The sequence below is a fragment of the Electrophorus electricus genome, chromosome 7 (genome assembly GCF_013358815.1).
Source record: "Electrophorus electricus isolate fEleEle1 chromosome 7, fEleEle1.pri, whole genome shotgun sequence".
In the NCBI taxonomy this organism is placed as follows: Eukaryota; Metazoa; Chordata; class Actinopteri; order Gymnotiformes; family Gymnotidae; genus Electrophorus; species Electrophorus electricus.
Window position 1 is genome coordinate 24,878,765 of NC_049541.1, and position 22,528 is coordinate 24,901,292.

Below are 22,528 nucleotides of genomic sequence, written 5' to 3' on the forward strand. Positions count from 1 at the left end.
TTTCCATGTGAAGGAATTACCAGTTTGGCAACATGCATTGACTACCTCCAAATGACCATTTTTCCTCCATGGCAGTGGGGTTAAAATGTTTCTCTCACACAAGACTGAGCAATTTAATTGTAGAGAACATTCAAATCTATAGCTTGAATGCTGTGGTTCTTGCACCATACTAAACAAGAATTCCCCTTCATGCAGAGCATGCCTAGGCCAGCACGAGGGCTACATTAATGCCAGCAAAAGTACAGACATGCATCATGCCGAGGCACCAGTGATCATTACGCGGCCAGGACAGCAGCTGAAACGTAAATGCCCAGCATTTAGAGCTCAAGTCTAAACATTACACACAGAATTAGCCACCCTTTTAAAAATACCATGTGGCCCATAGACTCCTCATAACATGAGTCTCAGTACAAAATGTTCCCAGCAACATAAAAATGGTGCAAATGTGGCAGTTTGATAAGCATGGGGTGCGTCAAGTTCTGAGCCATCTGGTAGAAGGCCCAAGTGATCGGGCTTTAATAATTGCTGTTGTCCAATTACCAAACAGATGTCCCCCAGTCACCACAATATGCAAACCAGCAGCTCTCTGAAGCTTGCCGGGCTTTTGTTGCGTCTTTAACTGGACTCTTCCCCACAAAAATTAAAGCACAGGCTCACATGCGATGCAAAATAGTTTAATCACACCACTGTGCAAGTAAACATGATATCTGCATTACGCTACAAGTTTTAAAATGGTTTTGAACAATAAAAGACGTCTGGACTAGGCTCAGCCAGACTGTCCGAGTGTCCACTTTCCTTCCTTTTTAGCCCTCTGAGATTCAGCTGCATTTCCAATGCCCAGCCTTCGAAGAGTTCGGAGAACGGTTTCAGTGGATGGAACCTTGAAGCCGAGCAGAGCTGCCCACCCCCCTGTAATATTGGCCTGGGTCCACACCTCCCGGATCCAGGCACAGGAGAGCGCATGGGCAAGCAGGTCAAGGCACAGTCCAGTGACATCACCCTCAGACAGGATTAAGATGAATGCACAGCACTCAATAAGAAAGCCAAGTGAGCATGGGAAATGCAGTCATCTGCAGCAAGGTGATCACTTCAATCCACCTAAACACCAGTGTCCATTTATTTGCATGCTTTTCATGCATTCTGTAGTGCAATAGTGCATTTTAAATATTAGGGTAGCCCATTTAAGTCTTAAGTGTACATTCGTTTTAGTATCTTGTGCCTCTTCTTTTTATAGATCCTGGTAAGGAAAGATAGTCCAGTAACTATGAGTTTTAGTTTAAACACTGGTAGCAATTGTGCTGCTTAGGAGGGCCTTACCTCTTCCCCTTTGACCATAGGAAGTATCTGCCTCGTCATTGTCATCATACTCATTTCTCCTGGACCTTTGCTGAATAAACATCTTGCAGGAAGGCCTTCTGCGTGCAGGTCTCCCTTTGATGCAAGGCAACACTTACTACGTTCTTAATGTAAACATGGAGTCAAGAGCTTTTTTTTTTTTTTTTTTTTTTTTTAAAAAAGCAGGACTCAGCAAAACATGTTGAAACCTAAATATGCAGTCAAGTGGCAAAAGTAATGGAAAACATTTACATCACAACTTGTTCACCAAAAGGTCATCTGCAACTGAATTATTTGCAATCAAATAAAAGCTAAGAAACTAAACATTGATCTGATGAAGGATTTGAATGTTTCATACCACTGTAGCCCAGCCACTGAAGGGGAGTGCAAAACCCTCACAAGAGTCTGGAATATCTAATGAGATCCCACCTTTTTCTTGAAGACCATTGGTGGGTCTACATGACCTTGATCTCTGTTTGCCACCACTGCTGGTCCAGCTTTCTTTGTCCATTAAATGTTCTGGTTGACAGTCTCGCCACTGATGTTCTTAAGATAAGCATATTTAATGCATTAGAGACCATCTTTGACTGCCATTAAAAACAATACTTAAAACGGTGGATTTGTTTACAATATGGGAACCCTTCACCATATAGGTTAGTTTCCTTTATGATCTGAATTAGGAGCACATCAAGCTATGCAGAGCATGGGTGCCGGAGGAACACATTTACCAGAGTAAGATCTAGGGTGGGAACCCTTTTGCCCCTTGACCTTGACCCGGTCCACTTTAGCAGCAGCGTGGAGCTCCTCAACAGGACCTTGCTCCTGATCACTCAGATCTGCCCCATCTTGCACCTTCCTGACTTTATGCTTGGTGATCTGCCGACCAGTAGGTGGCAGCACGGGCCTTGAGAGATATAGCCTCGATGAAACATTCCTAGACTCGCAGGTGCCCAGTGCCTCTTCCTCTAGGTCACAGTCACATTCATGGTTAGACAATTCTTGGGCCACTTCCCCTTCACCATAGCGCTCGGGGAGCGCGACACTCTCGTCCTCATCTACTAGGCTTGCCCCACAGCATGCGCACGTCTTGGCACAGGCCGAGCACGCATCATCTCTGTGCTCCTTTGCAGAGCGGGTGGGAACACCACTGGTTTCAGCCAGTTTGCTGCCACCCACGTAAACATGCCCAGACATCATCTCATCTTCCACATCGGTGGAGAACATATCATCCCTGGAGGAGAGCTCATCTAAAGAAGGACTGAGGATGCTCTGCCGCTCTTGGGCCACCTGGGGGTAGTAACTGTAGGGGTATGCACTGCCAAAGGAATACCTTCTAGGAGGCAGTAGAGTTGATGCTGAATCCAGATACACCAGTGGGTTGATATCCTTCTGAAGCACCAAACCAGTGGTGGTCTTGTTGCAGGGCAATCGGAGGATTTGATACGACAGGTCGTAGTCAGCAGAGCCCTGCATTAACGGTTCTGCAGAGTCAAGAGGCAAATCCTGTATCCGCTCAGCAAGCTCAGGAGGCTTAGCATTGCAGGAATCAGATTTCTCATTAACGGCAGAAACGCGAGACTCAGAATCGCCAACCTCCGCTGAGCACGAGGCGCTTCTGCCCCCGTTTCCAGGAACGCCACAGACATCATCAGAGGGCAGCTTCTGCCTCTGTAAGCATGGCTTCTCCACATCATGCTGTGCGTCATCCTTACCCCGACTCTGGTTTTCCTCATGGAGGGAGGAGCTGTCAAGAGGCAGAACATCCGAGAGCTCCTCCAGACAGCACGGGCTTGAGTCAGCGTCATAAACGGCTGAGTCAAAGTTGTCTGCTCTCGCCATGTCTTCCGGCTCCACCTTGGCGGGCTGAACAACCGGCTCCGACTCCAGCCGTCCCTCTGCGTGGTTTAGCTTCTCCACCTCATGAGCATGCGAGGTTATGACAGGGGTTGAAGCAAGCATCGCATCAGGATCTTTTACAGGGCTAGGCTCTTCAGAGGCTTGGAGCCCACCCAGGCTGTGGAGGAGTTTGCCGACCGGATCCCCGGCCTCTGTCTGAGCCTCTGATGACGTGGTCTCCCGTTGAACACTCATCTGCTGGAAGTGCTGACGGAAGCGGAGATCGTAGGACGCGACGGAAGGGATGAAGGGAGTCATTCGCCTGTAATCGGTTGGCTGCATAGGAGCATGCGGAACTACATAACCAGGGTACTGCATGTACTGATATGGAGACACATAAGGTCTCCCAAAAGGGAAAGCTATGGAAGTGAAAGATTAGTATCAGTTTGATGCAAATAATTCATCAAGCTCAAAGAAGGTGGATGGGGATGGGTACTAAAGACTAGCTTGTGGTCTTACCTGGCCCCGGGAAGCTATACTGTCCAAATGGATCCATAGGCCATTGGTACATGAAATAAGGCTGAGATGGGGGTTGAACATAGAAAAATGGTCTGTTGTGATTAACTGAATGGTGTGGTTGCTCAACATCTGTTGACTGTGAAGGATTAACATCTAGAAAAATTGGAAAGTGAGGGTGAAAGTTTAGTTTTGTTTCATGTTTTGGGTTAAAAGCTTATAAGCCACAAGGTTATAACTTTGAAGGATTGCTGGTCCCTTAAGTAATACGTAAACAGCACGCTCACCTTCCATTGAAAGTGAAGGGACAACACACGATACAAAACACCGTAAGACTAAAGAAAAGAAACGACATCAAACTAAATAAAACACGACCGCCAGTAAGAATGCGTTTTAGATAGTATCGGGGGGGAGAGAGAAACCACGGCAACACCAACCTTAAATGTGAAACGTGCCAACTCAAAGTGGAAATACAAGTGCACTAATGAATAGCAACATACTCCGCTTGAAAAGTCTCAGCCGTATAGATTTATAAATTCCATAGAGGATTACTTCGTCTAGAGAAAGCTAACAGGTGTGCGCCATCTTAAAATCTAAATACACGCCTCTGTAATCCGGTCTGGTTAATTACCGATTACCTAATTAACGTCTCTGTTAATTGCTGGGTTCAAGTATCATGACAAGCATCATTAAGAGCATTTATGTGCTATAAAAAAACACCGCAAGTTCGCATTTACACAAAGTTTCTTTATCATCACAATTATTTTTGGATTATTATATATGGTAATTTACCGCGATGTGTGTGTATATTTGCTACAAGGTGTAATGTGAATTAACCAGATGATAATGTTTGCCGAGGTCGATTTTTTTATATACATTACGCCGTCATTACACTTATAGAAGGTTTTATTTGTTTGTTTTAGTTTTTTTTTTTTTTATCCACTTAAATTGAATTTACAGTTGCCAGAGGTTTGTGGACCCTCTGCCGTGAAAGCCACCTAAAAACTGATCTCACCATTTAAATCTTAAGCATGGACAACACAATAAAGCAGTAACATATCTTTATTAAACAAATGGTTTAAGAAATAAAACTGACATTCATGGAATTCATAAAGTTTGTGAACACATATTTAATAACTAATTTTACCTCCTTTCTTGATGGCTTCAACCAAGATCTTTTTGTGGCTTCTGGTTGTATCATTTTGGGATGTCCTGAGTGGCTTGCTCGTCCCAGAATTTTACATTTACTGAGTTCAGGACTCTTGCCATTCTAAAATACTGACTATCCTTTGTTTGAGCCACTCAGTTGTGCCTCTTGTGTTCTGGTTAATTTTCATGTTGAATGACCCTACCAAAAAATAAAAATGCAGGGCTATTTTTTTGCCACCAATCCAGACTCTGAGGAAGCTGTGCATGCCAACGGCCTCTTAAAATGTTTCATATGCGGGGTGAGGTTGGTGGTATACAATGTTTTAGAGTCAGTGTCTCTGATAAAAGTTGTACATTTACCAGAAAGTTCAACTTTTGTCTCATTGGTCCACACAACACAGCACCAGTAGTGATGTACCTGTGGGCTTTATAAAATTGGCAATGTTTTTTGATTGACTGTATTGCACTAGAGAGCAGTTCTCTGTTGTAACCCTTCACTGAATACCAGTGTTTTTATGTTTGTTCAATGGTACACTTATGTACACACGTTACTGAGTGCAAGATGTAAGTTTGTACTTCATTTGACGAGCTTTATTTTGTGTGGATATTTCTTCCTTGTGTAACTGTAGGTAAAACAATGTGATTTTCCATCTGCTAGATGACACATGGAATTATAATCTTGACACTATGTTTAAGTTCCAAATAGATAACAAACAGCCCGAACTCTGGAGACTCTTTCTGTGAGGTGAGAGGAGAATCCACTTATATTATTATCTGCAATGCGCCAGTCAGATGTGCAGCGTTTGTCTAGTTGAATTCATTCATTTTCCCACTGTAATCCATCATAGTCCTACAGCCTTCTGCAACCCTTCCAGTCTAGTTACGTCCTTTAAAATCTCTTTTGATCAGGGTGGAATTCCAGAACGCTGGTTTAACAAACCTTTTTCTTGAACTCTGAATGAACCTAACTTGATCCGGTATAGGGGCATCATGCAAGCCAGCATTTGGGGGGCACAGGGACAAAATAATGACAGTGTTCTGCAAGTTGACATATATAAATCAGTTTCTGTTCCTCAGTAATTTCCCACTTTATATTCGCAAAGATACAAAAAGATGACTGAGTCAATAGATAAGTTCTACAACTACAAAATACAGTCTAAAGGCTAGCCAGTATTTTTCTGGTTTGTGCCCTTTAACTTGATTGTGCTGATTTCTATTAAATATCTTCTATGCAATCCAAGAGTATTTAAACAGCATTGACAGCAAAGATTTATAAAGTACATTTCTGAGCAAAATTCTAAATGGTAGGAGTTTTTACTCATAGCTATTTCAATTTTGCAGTGATATGCCTATAGTGGTAGTCATAAAGTTAAACTTAATATACTCTATATTATAGGAACAAACTCTAAATTATAGGAGTAATGTTCATTTCCACAGGTTTTGCCTATGGTGATTTTGAGTAACTTACATCATTACTGTTCATTAGAAATTGAAAATGAGGAAACAATGTCAGCTACTTCATGTGTATTTAAATACCATGTATGACACATACTAATTATTTGCTCTTACATTAATATTTACTTGACATAACCTCTAAAATAGTATGGCTGTCCGTGAGGGAGGGTCAGTGTACCTAGTGAGAATTTCCTCATAATTGATCATTCAGAATTTCTTCATAAAAAGACCGTATGTCTAAACAAAATGATCAAAGAGAGAACTTTAGAAGCTTATCTAGATGTCATTTTTACTGATTCCTAGCTGCATATAAAGGAACTACAATATCAGTCCAGACAAGCAACTATCTTATGTTCATTGCCCTCTATTTAAAGCATGAAGTAGGAAGCAATTGATAGCCAGCTCTGTTTTATATACAGTAAATATGCATGATTACATGCTAGCGTCACATCTTATGTTGCCATAGCAACTAAATTATACTTATCCTGAGCTTGTTTTTTGGAACAGAAAACTTTCAGTTTCCGCAAACTCTGGGTTAGCTGCTAAACCGGCTTTTTGGATTACCACCCCCCAGGACACACTGAACATACCACAACAAAATTCTATAACTACTATTGTGTGTTCTATAAATGACGGAGCAAACCAAACCCACAACTGGAATAAACACCTTCATCCATGTAGCTCTCTCTCTTTGAAAGATATCATTTTCATTTACTTTTTTAAAAAATCATTATGATTTAACAGAAGATCAGATTATGTTTAGGAGTCATTCACATAGAAATCTAAGTCATTTAAGAGGGTTCACAAACTCTTTCTTGCAACTGTTTTTGACTTTTTATGTGTGTGTGTGTGTGTACAGAGGCAGGGAGTCTGAGAATACAAGAGTTTGTATTGGACATTCTGAGGATAAGTAAGTACTAAGATAAGTACTGTCTGCCACAGCTCTAAGCTCCGCTGACTTCAGCTCACTAGTCCATCTCACCAGGATACAAGCAATGACATCGGAATATAATTTGGACTGGATATTTTTGATCAGATGGTTACAATAGAGGAATGTTAGAACTAAGAGGAACATAGCAGATGTTGAGGGCAGCTCTGTGTACCTTGGAATTCCATTGTCAGATGGGAACAATGAAGCCACAAGGAAAGCAGCTATAGCCAAATACCTACAAGGAATGAGGCAAGTCCTGAGAAGTCAGCTGAATGGGAAGAACAAGAGCCGGGCTATCAACACCTACACTCTGCAAGTCACCAGGTTCCCCGCTGGCATAATCAGCTGGCCTAAGGAGGAGATAGAAGCCACTGACAAGACAAGGAAACTTCTTACAATGCACACTGAGCGGAAGGAGGGGCACCACGGATTATTGAGCATCATTGTCACTATCCAGGATGAAATAACAAAGATCCAGGAGTACACCAGGAACATGGCCCCAAGTGATGAAGTGCTTAGTGAGTACCTCAGACAGCAGGAACCCAAGGAGAACGGGAATAAGGAGGAGCAGAAATCATCATGGCAGGCTAAACCCACCGGCAGATAGTGGAAGTGGCTGATATGGAGAAATCCTATCAATGGCTGGAAAAGGCTGGATTAAAAGACAGCACAGAGGGACTAATCATGACAGCACAGGAACAAGCACTACACACAAGATCAGTAGAGGCTGGATCTACCACACCAAGCAGGACACCTGATGCAGGCTGTGCAAAACAGTGGGGTTCAAGATGCTAGCAGGCAGAGTGTATATGGAACACCACAACCAAGTGGCTAATGTAGAGAAACATATATGCCAAGTACAGGCTGAAAGTTTCGAGGTCAAAGAGGGACACCCCCCCAAAGGTGGTGGAGAATGACTGAGCTAAGATCCTATTGGACTTCCAGATCCAGCCTGACAAAAAAAAAAAAAAAAAAAAAAAAAAAAAATATATATATATATATATATATATATATATATATATACATACATACATTTGTCATACATACATATATATATATATATATATATATATATATATATATATATATATATATATATATATATATATATATATACACATACACACATGCATATATATACATACATACATACATATATGTATGTATGTATACATATGCATGTGTGTGTGTGTCTGTGTGTGTGTGTGTGTGTGTGTGTACAGATAGATGGATGGATTCCAGAGAAACACAAAGTTTCAAGAGAAACAAGAGGTTTTCTATGACTACAAGGCTTTTAACTGGAATCTTCTTCAGATTATACATATGCAGATAAAGGACCTCTATCCAAAACATTGTTTTTCTGGAAACCTTGTGATCTTATTTATAAATGTTGTACATAAATAACTATATATATATATATATATATATATATATATATATGTGGTGAGAAGAAAAAAAAACATGCAAGTAAATCTGAATGTTTGGAAACATTCAGGCCATAAGTGAAATGTTTTGATAGGCAATTTTAATGTCTTTAATGTCTAATGTTTAATGATTTGGGGACCGAGAGGGTCTTAAATGGGGAAGTGACTGATGAACTGCTGGAAGAATGCTTGAATGATAGTGCTGGAAAAGGAGATGCTGCAGATTCAATATGTTTGGCTTGCAATGGGCTAAAGGAAATTTGCTTGTTTGTTAAAACCAGAAGGCTAAAAACATTGTGGATAATGGTAGACAGCAAGGTAGTTCAATTAGCCTCCTGTAGTCTTCTATTATAAACAAGTGTTCTCTCATGTATAACCATACATAGGGAGGTCACTGTTTGCAGGGTAAAAAACTTGTTAAATATTGTTTTTCCAGAAAGGTTGCATGCTATTAACAAAAGTCTGTACTATTATACTGTTACAGATTTACAACACTTGACTTCTTTTGCATATATGCCACCTTAGCCATATGCTTTGCTGGTCAATACTTTCTGATGTTTTGATATCTACTGATTATCAGTTTTGTACTTTTCTGTGTATTCCTAGTGTATTTACCATTTACCGTTGTATGCTATTGCCCTTTGTCTTCTCTGGTGTGCTTTAGGTGGCAAAAAAACAAACGTGTGCCATGCAGCTTCCCAGGTTTAGGCTAATAACCGGGTACTACCGCCAACAGTCCAGCAGGTGGCAGTAATGAGCGTAATAGGTGGTCGTCACTGAACGTACCGGCCACCATACTGTGTCCCTTTCAGAACCAGCTGAGTCCAGTACAGCCCAGCTGAGCCGAGAGTGTTAGCTAGCTGCTGTGTGCAGTGAGTATCTCACCACAACAACAAATAACAATATAAGCGTTAATAGTAGTTTAATATGTCGTTATTGATGTCTGCGTATACAGCGCTGCCACTGTCAGTCCCTGTGTTAAATAACGTGTAAGTGATTTAGTTAGTTAGCGTTAGCTCGCTGGCTATGCTACTTTCCTCACCTTACGTTAGCTAGCTGGCTACTTAGCTTAGCTTATCTTAGCTACCGCAGCAAGCTGGTTGAAAATGGCTTTTGAGTGCCACCGCTGTTTCCCTCGTTGCCCCGTTATTGTGAGGAGAGTTCGCAGTACTATTTACCAGCTGGCCAGCGAGCAGGAATTCAAACACAGCTGCGGTACCCTGGCTAGGTTAGGTTAGCGTTAGCGTTAGCTAACGTTGTGCGGAGAAACGTCAACAGCGGTGAAGTTGGCGACTGCTTTCGGTTTCCGTTCCATGACGCACGCCCGTAGACAGCCGACGAATGCGGAACGGAGGGAATTAGTCGGGAAAGTTGCAAAACTGCCGACTTATTTACATAGCTAACTAACAGGCTAGCTAACGATACTACTGGAATATGCACACCACGACTAGCTTTCCAACGGTGGTTTGGGGTCTGCGGTCAGTCGCATGCACCAAAGTTCATACCTTAGTTATTTGTTTTGCTTTGCGTCTTTTAGTACCTCGTACTACACATTGTTATAACGTTATTGGCTTGTCTGTTTCAAAGTCACATACGCATTTATATAAAAGCAAACTAATTAAAACACTTTTATATTGTTTCTGACATGCTTCTTACAGTCAGAGCTGTGTCTGAATGTGTGCAATGTTTTCAGTCCAAGTATCTCCTCCTTCCCTGTACTTGTCTGTTAACTCTAGCTAACTGAATTACTGTAAAGCTAAATCATCAGCTGCTCTCAACATGTAGCATAACAAGACTGTTAAAACCTGCAATGCTCAACTGACTATATTGGTGATCTGTGCATTATTAAGCCATGGCAACATGGTCAGATCAGTTGGAGGAGGCGAGGCACCAGGCAGAGCTGAGTTTATCAACGCCTGGGTCTTCACAAGAGGTGCGGGCGGGCGTGTCTACCATGGCCAACATCCCTCTGCCCCCGTCAACCAAATACCGTTACATCGCTGCCGAAACCATGGTGAGAGAAAACAGTGGTGGAAGGAACAGGAAAGAGGTGAGATGAGCCAAGTGCGGTACCATTTCTGTTATTAACTATGGTGGAGTCCATACGCTCAATTCACTCCCACGAGTCTTAACAGCAGCACACTGTTGCAGATGAGTGGCTTGTTTTCCTTCTAAAGTACCCTGCAGCCCTGTGATTGACGGCATGTTTTTATTTCCTCCTCGTGCCAGGCCTTAGGCTCTTTGCAGAGACTGTCCACAGCTCTCAATATTTTGGAGAAGTATGGCTCCAACCTGACTAGCTCGAACAGGCCCAAATACTGGCGTACTGTGAAGCACAACAACCCGGTGTTCAGGGCTACGGTGGATGCTATTCATGTGAGTCATGCGTAAAGCTGTCAAAAACGGCCTGGCCCGTGACATTCCAGTGAAGCTTCAAGGTGAACTGGATTACGGGAAGCTTATCTGTTAAAATCTGTTAATTGTCTGTTAAAGCCGTGCTACCCTCAATCCTGTCTGAATTTAGGATTGTTTATTTGTTTTTACTTGGATGCTTGCAGCAGAAAGGCAGAGAAAGACTTTTTAAAACACAAAGGAGGCACCCTTGACCTTATCCAACCCCTGTGAAGCTGTCTGTGTACTCACTAGCGTATTGGATCGGTTCTGTTCTCTCCCAGGGTGGGCGGGCTGTGCTCTGTCTTTACGGTTACACCAATCAGCAGCCGGACGGCCTGAGTTTCCCTGACGATATCGTAGAGCCAGACATTGCGAAGGTGGCGTCGGTGACTCTCGAGGTCATGACTCTGCGCATGGAACTGGACAGTCTTATCAAGGTCAGTTTGAGGTCAGCGCTCCTATCTTAATCCTGGGATAAGGTGTTCTAATCTGTGGGCTAATGTGAGGTTGTGTTTAATGCAGGGTGTCCACCCTCACGCTGAGTTCTTTGAGAGGATTATCCCTTCCCTCACGCAGAAGGTATTGAGCTTGTTTTGAGCTTGAGCTTGTTTTTGTCTCTGGTTTCATTGCGTCAACAAAACCCTTCGTTGCGTCCTTCTCTGTCACTTCCATATTATGTCAACATCCCAGGAGGATGATGAGGAAATCACTTCAGATTCAGCAGGAGTGTCGCCCCTTAGTGATAGAGCCTGGGAAAAACAGCTTCTGCCCACAGCCTCTCACTCCCAGTCCAAAGACCTCCCCGCGTTCTCCTCCTTTACCACAGCCATGCACACAGGTGAGCTCACCCTCTTGGGCCAGGCTGCCTGTCTGGCCTTTCTGTCTAACACACAACCTGGCTTAAAGCAATATGACACTTCCCCCTTCCCACCAGCATGTCCTCCATTCTATGCTCTGGGGGCTGGTTGGCATAAGTGAGATGATATACACATTCTCATAACTCATGTATACTCCTACACATAGACTCATACCCTACTGCTCCAGCAGAGCCGGTAGAGTCAATCCCCTGTCTGATCCCCGTACTCGTGGCGCACGTAGTCGCGTGCGGCACATGCGGGTTCCCGCCCTCGCTGTTCAGTCGCTGTCGGCGTTGTGATTTAGTATGAGTCACTCACGTTGTCAACCCGGCTCTTCCAGCTGTTTCTGCCGATAACTGCAGCATATGTGGGATCTTCCCTGCGGCATCCCGCTGCACCACGTGTGCGCAGCGCCTTTGCGGTGAGTGCGACCGACTCTACCACTCCAACCCAGCGCGGGCCACACACAGCAGGATCTCGGTGGTCCCTGCGCGGCCCTCGAAGACGCACAGGTGGGTGTGGGCACGTTGCCGCGCTCTCCCGTTTGCCAAACCGCCGGAGTCTTCCTGACGGGGCTTCCTGGATCTTTGACGTGCCCTCTCCCCGGTGCCCTGCAGCGCGGCTCTGGCCACGTGGCAGTGTTCTTACTGCACGACGGTGAACACGCTGCAGCAGGTGCTGTGCGAAACCTGTGAGCGGCCCCGTCTGGCACCTGCTGCCCCCTCTGTCCAGGAGGAGCCACTGCAGCCCCCTACCATAACTGGTGAGCCAGTGATCCGAAGTACATATTTTCTACCTTTTCGTGCTTTTTTTTCTGCATTTGCATGTTTTTTTCAGAAAAACACTAAACATTGCATGTTTGTAAGATAGAACTGACCCACACACTTTAAAGCAGCCTAATGACGTTCACGACCACCAGGAGGAGCTAGTGAGTCCCTGGCAGGAAGTTGGAAGATGAAACTGGGCTGTTCTCATAAGACCCTTCTGTCACTGTCAGGACCAGCTCCAGATCCGGTCTTCATGATGCTCTTGTCTGTCACTTGTCAGGGATGATGACACATACTGTCATTCTAATAAATATGCGAGTTGCTCTGGATAAGAGCGTCTCCAAAATGTAATAAAAAAGTATGCGGTTTTAGGGGTCGTTTGAGCTCTGCATAGTAGTGTCTGACATCCGCCATTATTTTCCCGACTCAGTGGGTTATTGCCGTTTTTGCGTTGGCACCCGTGTCTGCTCTCCTCCGCCCTACAGAGTGGCAGTGCAAGAGCTGCACTGTGGTGAATGCCTCCAGCAGCATCCTGTGTGAGGTGTGTGAGCGCCCCCGCCTGGCCACTCGTCCTCCCATCACCCCTTCACGACCCACCCCACCCACTGCAGGGATGCTGGACAGCCAGGTACATCCACACGCATGCCAGCTCCAAGGCACACAGGCAGGGCTTGCTTTGTCTGGGCATTCTGTTCATTTTTGTTTTTAAACGTTGGTATGAAGGTACAAGACTAGAGATTCTGGTTCTGACTTTTGGTGCCCTTTGGGCTTCACTGAACAAAAATTCAAAAATTCAGTATGTTCTGCATACTGAACATGCGGCTACTCTTGCTGAAATCCAATCATTAAGAGATGGGTAACAAGATGAGATCCAGTGCAAAGCCAAGCACCCTTCCGTGCCTCTTGTTCCTCAGAATGCTCAGAGAGGGGTAATTAGCAATATAATCCAGATTAATTAATTAATTTAGTCCATATTAATTCATTTGTTTATTCATTTAGTTATTGACAAAGTCAGAAAACCTTGACTCCTTATTCCTTGCCATTCCTTCCCTTGCTCAGTGGGTGTGTCAGTTCTGCACGTATGCCAACCACACGCCGTCCTCCCGCTGCGAGATGTGCGACCTCCCAAGGTCAGACCCCGCCCCCTCGCCTTCCAAGCCCCTGCCGCCCTCTCCAGTCAAGGAGTTCCCTTCGCTGCCAGTCAAACCCAGAGTCCCGCCCACGGAGGACCCGGAGGCGAAGAGGCAGCGGTTGATGCAGGAGCAGGGGCTCGCGCTGATCCAGATGATCCGAGTACGTGTTTGTTTTACTGTTATGCTGTTATGTTTGTTTAGACCTCGGTTTCATTTGTGCAGAAGTTTAAACCACAGGTTTTTTTTGAGGTGTTTTTGAGGTGCCTTTCGTGCCAAAGCATTTGTCTGTCCTTCGGTCCACCGGCCCATTTTCAGTTCCCTTCCTCTTCCTCAGGAGGGCGAGATGAAGGGTGTGACCCCAGAGGAGGTTTACACAAGCCTGCAGGTGGGGGCCAGCAGTGCGCCGTGTGTCTGGCTGAGGGCAGAACTGCCCCACAGGCTGGATGAGATCTGCGCCATGGCCGCCTCCTCCCAACACAGTGCGGGTGGCGGCCCGGACGGCCTAAAGGGCGGCGCCGTGCCCTTGTCCCGTGCCGAGGCCAAGCACGCCTGGCTGACAGCAGGGGGCGACTGCGAGCGAGCCGCCAGGCAGGCGCTCAGGGACCGCAGGGCAAAAGTGAGCTCCAGTACATGCCATTTTGGCTCTTCCGTTTCAGCTCCTGGCGTGTGGTATGCTCAGAGCCACAGGTTTGCAGGCGCCAGATGACTTCAGGCAGTTCTTTAAAAATGGTGGCCCTCGTATCCATCATAAACGGGACCGAGGGGACGGTTCGGACTCTCTTTGCATTTACAATGCTCCTGGCAGGAGAGCAAATATGGTGCAGTGTGCAGTTTTGAGATCGTCCTGAATAAATAATGTGCTGGTTTTTATATAAATGTGTGTTCTTAAACAGCCTGAAGAACCAAAAAAGTGTTCTTTTTTTTGGTAATGAAGTACAACCTTGGGTTGCGTTTCCCACGTCCACGCGTGTGTGCATGTGCTTCTGTGGGCGTGTGTAGGTGAGGGAGCTGGCCTCTCTGGGCTACGCTGACCCGGCCGCCTGTGAGGAGGCCTTGAGACAGAGCGGAGGGGAGGTGAGAGGGGCTTTGGTGCTACTGCAGCGCCCCCTCCTGGAGACCTTCCACAAGCGCATGTGGAGTGATGAGCCCGAGCCCCCCATCGACATCAACCACCCGGACAAGCAGGTGAGCTGAGCACCCGTGCACCTTACAGGCGGAACTTGACCAAGAGCGCTAATCAAATATCAGCGTTGTACGGTATTTATTTAATTTAGAGCAAAATAGCTTTCTTCATCATGTTCAGTTCAGTTCAGTTGATTTCAGGTTTTTGTACAGTCTGTTTTTGTTGTTGTTGTTGTACGATGTGTTTTGGGGTTTTTTGGGCTGCTGTAATGCAGCTTTACAGAAATGTGGATTAGGAGTGTGTGCATGTATTCAGTGTGTTGTAGCTGATTATTAGATCAGAGCTAATACAGTTATTTGATATCATGTTTGGCATCTCCCATAGCACCCTCCACCTCCCTCTAAACTGTCCATGCGCTCCAGCATGTGTGCCGCAGGCTGCTTGCTGTGTACGATCTGCCCAGCTGGGGGCGCTGCGAGCTGGTCCTGTCACTGCTGCGCGACCCCACTGCCCCCTACACGCTGGAGGATGTGGTGCAGGCCGTGCGTGAGTCACACGACCGCGACTTCATACGCCGTGTGCTGACCAAGGAGTGCCCCATCTGCCTGTCTGTCTTTCCCCACAGCAAGGTACTCTATATACACACACACACACACGCGCGCGCGCAGTTTTCCTCCTCTAAAAATTCTCTTGGCTTCTTTTCAAGGCTTATAGTGTGTTCCACATTGACCTTCCATACTTACATTGTCTCTGGTACTCTTTCCACCCCCCCGCCTCTCTCTCTCTCTCTTTCTCTTTCTCTTTCTCTTTCTCTTTCTCTTTCTCTCTTTCTCTCTCTCTCTCGGCCCCTTTCCTAGATGCAGTCTCTGACATCGTGCCAGTGCTCAGTTTGCTCGGGCTGCTTCAAGCAACACTTCACCATTGCCGTGCGGGACAAGCACATCCGAGACATGGTGTGTCCCGTGTGCTGGGAGCCCGACATCAATGACCCCGAGCACTTGAACAGTTACTTCTCCACTCTGGACATACAGGTAGGGAGATGCATTACTGCCCCCTGCAGGAGGTGCTGAAGCCTGCATGCTCAGTCATACTGCTGTCAGGTAGTTTTGGACATCTTGAAGAAATCTGTGTCCTCCCAGAATGTTAATTTATCCAGTATCATGTTTATTAAAATGGTTAAAAATGAATCAGTCACACACATGAGGGAGAAAAGTTCAGATACGGTGATCTGTTTAACAATAATTACAGTGCAGAGTTTAGGGATGTGGGTTAAGTTTCAGCAAACCAGTGCAGGTCACTGAATTGTGAGGAAGGGCATGAACTAATGCTCAGTCTGCTTAGGGAAACTCACCCTGTGTGTGTGTGTGTGTGTGTGTGTGTGTGTGTGTGTGTGTGTGTGTGTGTGTGTGTGTGTGTGTGTGTGTGTGTGTGTGTGTGTGTGTGTGTGTGTGTGTGTGTGTGTTTGCTCCCCAAGCTGAGAGAGTGCCTTGAGCCGGAGGTGTATGAGCTGTTTCATAAGAAGCTGACCGAACAGGCTCTCATCAAAGACCCAAAGTTCCTCTGGTGCAGTCACGTGAGTAGGCTAGCCAGGCCAGACAGCTGCAGTCGCCCCACGCTGGCACATGCACACAAACGTGTCCCTCATGTGTATACATCCACACAGACCTGGAGAAAATACTGTAGACCTTCCTATAAGACCTGCTCGGATGTTTCCTACAAGACCTGCCAGTTTTTTTGTTGCAGTTGTTGTTTGTTTGTTTTGGGGTGTTTTTTTTGGCTGGTCTGAAACACCCAAGTTAGTTTCATGTCTTTATTATTGATCAGCGCCTGAGTTCATGCAGTGTTGTAGCTCTCTGGCCTACAGTAGTGGACACTGACCTCGACACGCAGTCATTCCTGTCTGAAAGCTCGGTGGTCCGGCTAGGCTTACGGAGGGCTTGGCGAAGTGACGCTCCCCCTGAAGGCAGGGTGGTCCCCTTAGAGTCAAAGGGCACACCGCACATGACATTTTGGGCTGTTCCTAAACATGACTTTAATGCCAGAATTTATAAGACAGCACTTCAAAGTGCTTGAAGCAGGTGTGACAGTGACCTTCAGAGTGCTGAGTACAGAGAAGCAGCAGCTCTCCTCTCCTTTCACTGCTTCATATCTCTCTCTCGCTCTCTCTCTCTCTCTCTCTCTCTCTCTCTCTCTCGCTCTCTCTCTCTCTCTCGCTCTCTTTGTTCTCATCACAGTGCTCGTATGGTTTTATCTATGACGGTGATCAGCTCAAGGTCACCTGTCTGCAGTGCAGAAACAGCTTCTGCGCTCAGTGCAAGAAACCTGTGAGTATTAACTCAGGCCAGCTGCGTCCACACACACACAATGTAGTGAAGTCCACACTTCACTTTCTCTGGTACTTGTCTCTCATCATTGTTTCCCCTCTCTCTCTCTCTCTCTCTCGCTCTCTCTCTCGCTCTCTCTCTCTCTCTCTCCATCTCTACAGTGGGAGGCCCAGCACACAGGTCTGTCCTGTGAGCAGTTCCAGCTGTGGAAGAGGGAAAATGACCCGGAGTACCAGCGGCAGGGATTAGCAGGGTACCTGCGGGACAATGGCATCAGTGAGTCATCGCCCGTCCCCTGAAGCTGCTCACCAACCCCACTTCAAAATCCTTCCTTTCCCGGCCTCGGCAACTCCCACCTCCATTCTCCCTGGAGGGGACCTGCTGTCAAACTGCAGCCTGTCCCCCCTCCCCAAGCCCTGCACAGGCTCTGTATAGGAGAGCTACCGCATAGTGTCCAACAGCGTATTGTTTCTGAGAGACAGCTGCCCAGCGCTGTCTTGGCAAGACCAATTTAAAGCACCATTCTGCTTTGTTTCTTCAAAGGATTAACTTCAGGGGGGACTTTTCTTTCTTTTCTTCACCTTTCTGTCCAACCGTTCATTTGTTGACTTTATTTAAGCTTTACTGGGTCCCAGGTTTTAGATGTCAACCGTCGGTTTCAGAGATGTGATCACCTGCCTTCCCCCAGCTTCTAGCTGTGTTCCATACATTATGTGAGTCCAAGCTTTGGGGACCAACGCCAGACCAGGTTTTTGTTCTGTGCCAGCTTCTCTCCACATAACGGAGGGATACAGAGCCCTCCGCTGTCTGTCCAGGGCATGGGGGTTTACAGAAGCTGGAACAGAGTAAATATGTGGACTGGCTAGGGTGCCCTAAAGACTGCACCAGATGAGGCATGCAAATGGCGCACAGCTCGAAATCCTGTGGGGATCCCACAATCATTAATTCTAGCTGCCGTTGCTGTAGGTAGAGAGGCACAGGCACGTCACTCAGCCAATCCCGTGCTTAGAATCCTTTCACAGCCATTCAGATGAGTGGTCCCGCTTCCCCTCAAGCGCTCGGACAGGTACGACCACATTGCTGCAGCTTGGCTCGAGCCGACGTATAGGCCTTCCTCGGGCGGCCCTGAGAGGAAGACCGCATAGCCTTCAGCCTCCCAGAAAGCGCCACGTATAAATGTATAGACGCGAGCAGAGCAGCTCACGAGGAAAAAGCTGAAACACTTTCAATTCTGTCTCTCTCCCTTATCCCTGTGCCAGCTCTAGCCACTCATTTTTGCGTTTCTTTGTCTATCTCTCTCTCTCGCTCTCTCTTCTCTATCTCCTTCTCTGTCCCCTTCAGCCTGTCCCAACTGTAGGTTCCAGTACGCTCTGGCCCGTGGTGGCTGTATGCACTTTAGCTGTTCTCAGTGCCGCTACCAATTCTGCAGTGGCTGCAACAACCCCTTCCACACGGTAAGCCAAACCCCCCAACCCCACCCCACCCCCTAAGCCTATTCCCCCTTCCAGATGGGTCTGTTTACACCAGTGTATTTTTGCCCATTCTATTAGATTGTTTGTGTATCCGGCGTTTAGGCTGAAGTTTCACTAAAACTGACCATTATATGATTAATTTTTCTCCCCTCCCTTGAATCTCTGTATCACTCTGATGTTTTTTTTTTCCTCACCCCACCTCCCTCCACTTTCTCCCTGTATCCCCCCGGCCTTTGGCAGACGTGTGCTGTAGCCCAGTGCACTGTGACAGGTCTCCATGCCCATCACCCGAGAGACTGCCTCTTCTACCTCCGGGACTGGGAGCCTGCCAGACTCCAGGCCTTACTGCAGGTGCGTACGTGTACACACACACACAGACAGACACACGCATACACACACACACACTCGCATACATGCACACACAGGTGCACTCACACTAACATGAGCATGCACACTGACACGCACACAAAACTTGGCACTTTAACACGAAACATGCGTTGTCCTCCCTCACACACACACACACACACATGCAGCTCACGAAGGCTCCGTGGCTGACTGCTTTGTTTTCACATCGCGTTTTCTCAGTCCTACATTGACGGGCTTTTTTCTTGGGTTTGTCTCGCTTTCTTTCTTTTCTTTTTCTTTTTTAGAAATACGGGGTGAATTATAATACGGACCCCCCTCCAGGGACACAGACAGGTACATCCTCCTGCAGTGTAAGATTTGCATTTACTGCCAATATTAATAGTTATAAACAGTATTTGTCTGTGTTTGAGCTTTACTATGTCCTTTGTGTTTGTCAGCCTTTGATCATAAGATTTTCTGAACGATTGTATGAGGTTCATATCTGTCCAAGATGTTTTTTAATTGTACATCCGTCTCTCTGCCCATGTATGTGTATGATCTGTGGCTCATTACAGGTGTGGTATTCCTTTCATTTTCCTCATAGGCAGTGGGGCTAAATTATTTGAAATTGAGGTTTAAAAACTAAAGTGTTATTTTCATATTTAGAAATAACGTTCAATTATTTCCCTTCAGACAGGGAGTCTATATTGGGACAGGAAACAAGCCTTCTCCAACAATCACAAACACCTACAGATTTGCGAACTCACTTTCATGTGTTATCCCAACACCCCCTCTTCCTTATGATATCTCTCTCAAACATTCTGCTTCTAACCGGACACACACACATCCTCTCTTCCCGTGTGTGTGTCAGGTGTGTGTGGTGTGATCGAGCAGAAGGATGAAGGGGCTCGTCAGACAGACTCTGCGTGTGGGGCTCAGTCACAACCAGGCCAGGCTGGCCTCTGCGAGTGAGTGTCCTCTTTACCTTCTTTAATTTGATTCCCTACGTTTATCTATTCAATTCAGACACATGTTTGGTTGTCGGTCCTACCATGATATGCCGCACCATATGTTGTACGTAACTTATTATGGTGTTGTCTTTCCACAGCCTGTGTCGTTGTATACACGATTGCCGTTATTACCTGAACCATCTCGTAGCTCATCCAGACGCACTGATTGGTCAGGTTTTTCAGTCCAGATCCTAAGGACCTCCAGCCAGTCCAGCTTTTGTTCTGTAGTTCTGCAACCCTTGATTAACTGGTCATTTGCATATGAAGACATGGAACAGAACAAAGTCCTGGACTGGCCAGACGCCTCAAAGACCTTTTACGTCTACACAATTACTTTACTGATGAGTTGATGTGCAACTGAATTTTTGCAGGGTGCCCTTGTCTCCTTGGATAACTGATTTAGGTATCAGTTACTACGCTACTGGGCTTGTTGACTTGACTTGTCTCTTTTTTGTTGTTGTTTTTTCTTTTCATAAAGGAAGCATTACCGTGAGTACCTAGTTAGCCTCATCAATGGTCACTCTATTGACCCTGCCCCTCTTTTCACTGCCAATGAGCTGCTCCTGGCCTGCAGAAGATACCAAGTGGAATTGTCTAGGGGGGAGGGGGAAGATGACAGGATGCACTGCACTCGACTACTGAAGGTGCATTGAGTATAATATGGAGCTGGGAGCTCCAGTAAAACTCTTCTTAAAAATCTACACATTTTTCTATAGGAAATGTCTTGATCTTTTGGATACTATTTGTTTCTTGTTTTGGCAGAAACTAATGGAAGATGTTCCTCTAGGCGATAAGGTGCCCCGGAAGAAGTGAGAAATAGTTTTATCCACTGGTTTTAACACCCCCCCCCCCCCCCCCCCCCATTAATTTGTGCACCTGCAGCTCTGAGACTGAAGTGCTGCATAAAGTCTCCTGCAAGAACACCAAATCTCAGTGACGTCAGCAGGAGGAACATAGCCCGACATGTCACCGCCAGCGTGCAGTGTTTTAAATGCCTTTTAAATGAGTCCGCAAATGACACACACCTTTGTGTGATTTTACCCTCATTTCCATTTCTAGGTCTTAGACAATCTTTATGTGCACTTTATTTCCACATCTCGGAAGGCCAAAGCAGATAATATCAATGAGCGGTAAGGAAGGTATTCAGTAATTTATTGGCACCATTTTATTAGATCGATGCCATGCTTTTTTTGCAGTCTACTTCCTAGTGATTTTCATGCTTTAAAGGAGTATAGCAAAAAAAAGTGAATTAATAATAGTACATTAAATCGGATGGGACCTGTTTCATTTTGGAAATGCCGAATGATCCCTATTAGCTGTAATTAAACTGCCATCTGTTGTGGCTCTTTCGGGGGATGAGTTAATGCCCTTGTATTCCTAGACTTGTGTACATAAACTGGATCATGATGTCAAGGCGAGGAGATGAGTTTCACTGGACATAACTATTTTTATTGCCTTTCTTATGCAATAATATGCTGTAAACTAAAGCTGCCCATCTTTAAGGCTCTGCAGAATAAACATCGGTTTTAAAGATGCATTAAAGTCGTTTATTAAACACGCGTCTCTGTTTTGCGTGCATTTTATATTATGCAGAGAAGCACAACTGTTCTGCTTCGTTAATGCGAGTGAAAGACTCGGGGTGGAGAAGCCCGTGAAACCAGCCGCTAATAAGACCTCACTGAACTATAGAAATTCACGCAGCTTGCCGTTGGATGTTTGATGTTGCCTCAGACGTGAGTAAGAAACATAAAGCGCAGCTCATTCTGGCCACGTCAAGGGCATGTAGCCGTTGTCCCCGTAGGGCAGCCACTGTTTGCGCCACTGCTTGAAGCCGAGAGGCTGCCTTTATGACGAGATATTCCTGAATTTATGAATTTCTTTTTTGACATTTATGATTACACGAGAGGAAATCCTCTTCCAGGACAATAAAAACCCCATAAAGGCTGAAATAATGGAAAAGTCAATGGCAGTCTGGACCGGGACGGTTATTGACACAACTCGTTCCAGTACCGACCTCGTGATTGAATGTGCCTATCCACAGTTACGCATCCTGACAGCATGTTAATGTTTTTCAATTGATTTTCAGTTAAAGGCTGTAACAGGAATAACACGAAGGCATGATTCAGTTCAGCCAAAGTAGACCTATTTGTACTGAAAAAAGTGGCACGAAGTCATAGCTTTTTAAAATCATGTTTTCGGTTGAGTGATTGCGTCCTGCAATAACATCCTCACCAGTTTGTTTGTTCTTATTTATTTATGTATTTATTTATCTATCTATCTATTTATTTATTTATTTTTGTAGACAGTTTTGCTACCTTTTAAACTTTTAGTGGCAACAATGATGGTTGCAACAAGTATCGATGCTAACTAATCCAATTACTGTTTTTCTGTAGGATTTATTTGAATTGCATGCTTCTTTGTGTTTGTTTTTAAAAACATCATAGTACCTAATACTGT

The 22,528-nt window shown here is 45.4% G+C and overlaps 2 protein-coding genes across 2 annotated transcripts; one reads left to right on the top strand and one right to left on the bottom strand.

The window, feature by feature from the left end:
• Nucleotides 1-1,154: 1,154 nt before the first annotated feature.
• On the bottom strand, nucleotides 1,155-4,021 carry buc (bucky ball). The gene is made up of 6 exons (XM_027001240.2): nucleotides 3,975-4,021; nucleotides 3,691-3,843; nucleotides 2,064-3,590; nucleotides 1,765-1,881; nucleotides 1,318-1,431; nucleotides 1,155-1,237 (listed from the first exon to the last, which is right to left on the bottom strand). The coding sequence occupies exons 1-6, from the start codon at nucleotides 3,979-3,981 to the stop codon at nucleotides 1,206-1,208; spliced, it is 1,950 nt and encodes a 649-aa protein (XP_026857041.2). The 5' UTR covers nucleotides 3,982-4,021; the 3' UTR covers nucleotides 1,155-1,205.
• Nucleotides 4,022-9,437: 5,416 nt separating this feature from the next.
• LOC113572004 (E3 ubiquitin-protein ligase RNF31) lies at nucleotides 9,438-21,631 on the top strand. The gene is made up of 23 exons (XM_027001255.2): nucleotides 9,438-9,518; nucleotides 10,497-10,696; nucleotides 10,876-11,022; nucleotides 11,322-11,477; nucleotides 11,563-11,619; nucleotides 11,731-11,878; nucleotides 12,238-12,409; nucleotides 12,515-12,660; nucleotides 13,150-13,292; nucleotides 13,724-13,957; nucleotides 14,132-14,413; nucleotides 14,797-14,982; nucleotides 15,343-15,549; nucleotides 15,778-15,951; nucleotides 16,395-16,493; nucleotides 17,155-17,244; nucleotides 17,406-17,520; nucleotides 18,586-18,698; nucleotides 18,957-19,067; nucleotides 19,367-19,415; nucleotides 19,933-20,029; nucleotides 20,550-20,715; nucleotides 20,834-21,631. Exons 2-23 carry the CDS (start codon nucleotides 10,499-10,501, stop codon nucleotides 20,882-20,884), a joined length of 3,141 nt encoding a protein of 1,046 aa, XP_026857056.2. The 5' UTR covers nucleotides 9,438-9,518; nucleotides 10,497-10,498; the 3' UTR covers nucleotides 20,885-21,631.
• Nucleotides 21,632-22,528: the final 897 nt, after the last annotated feature.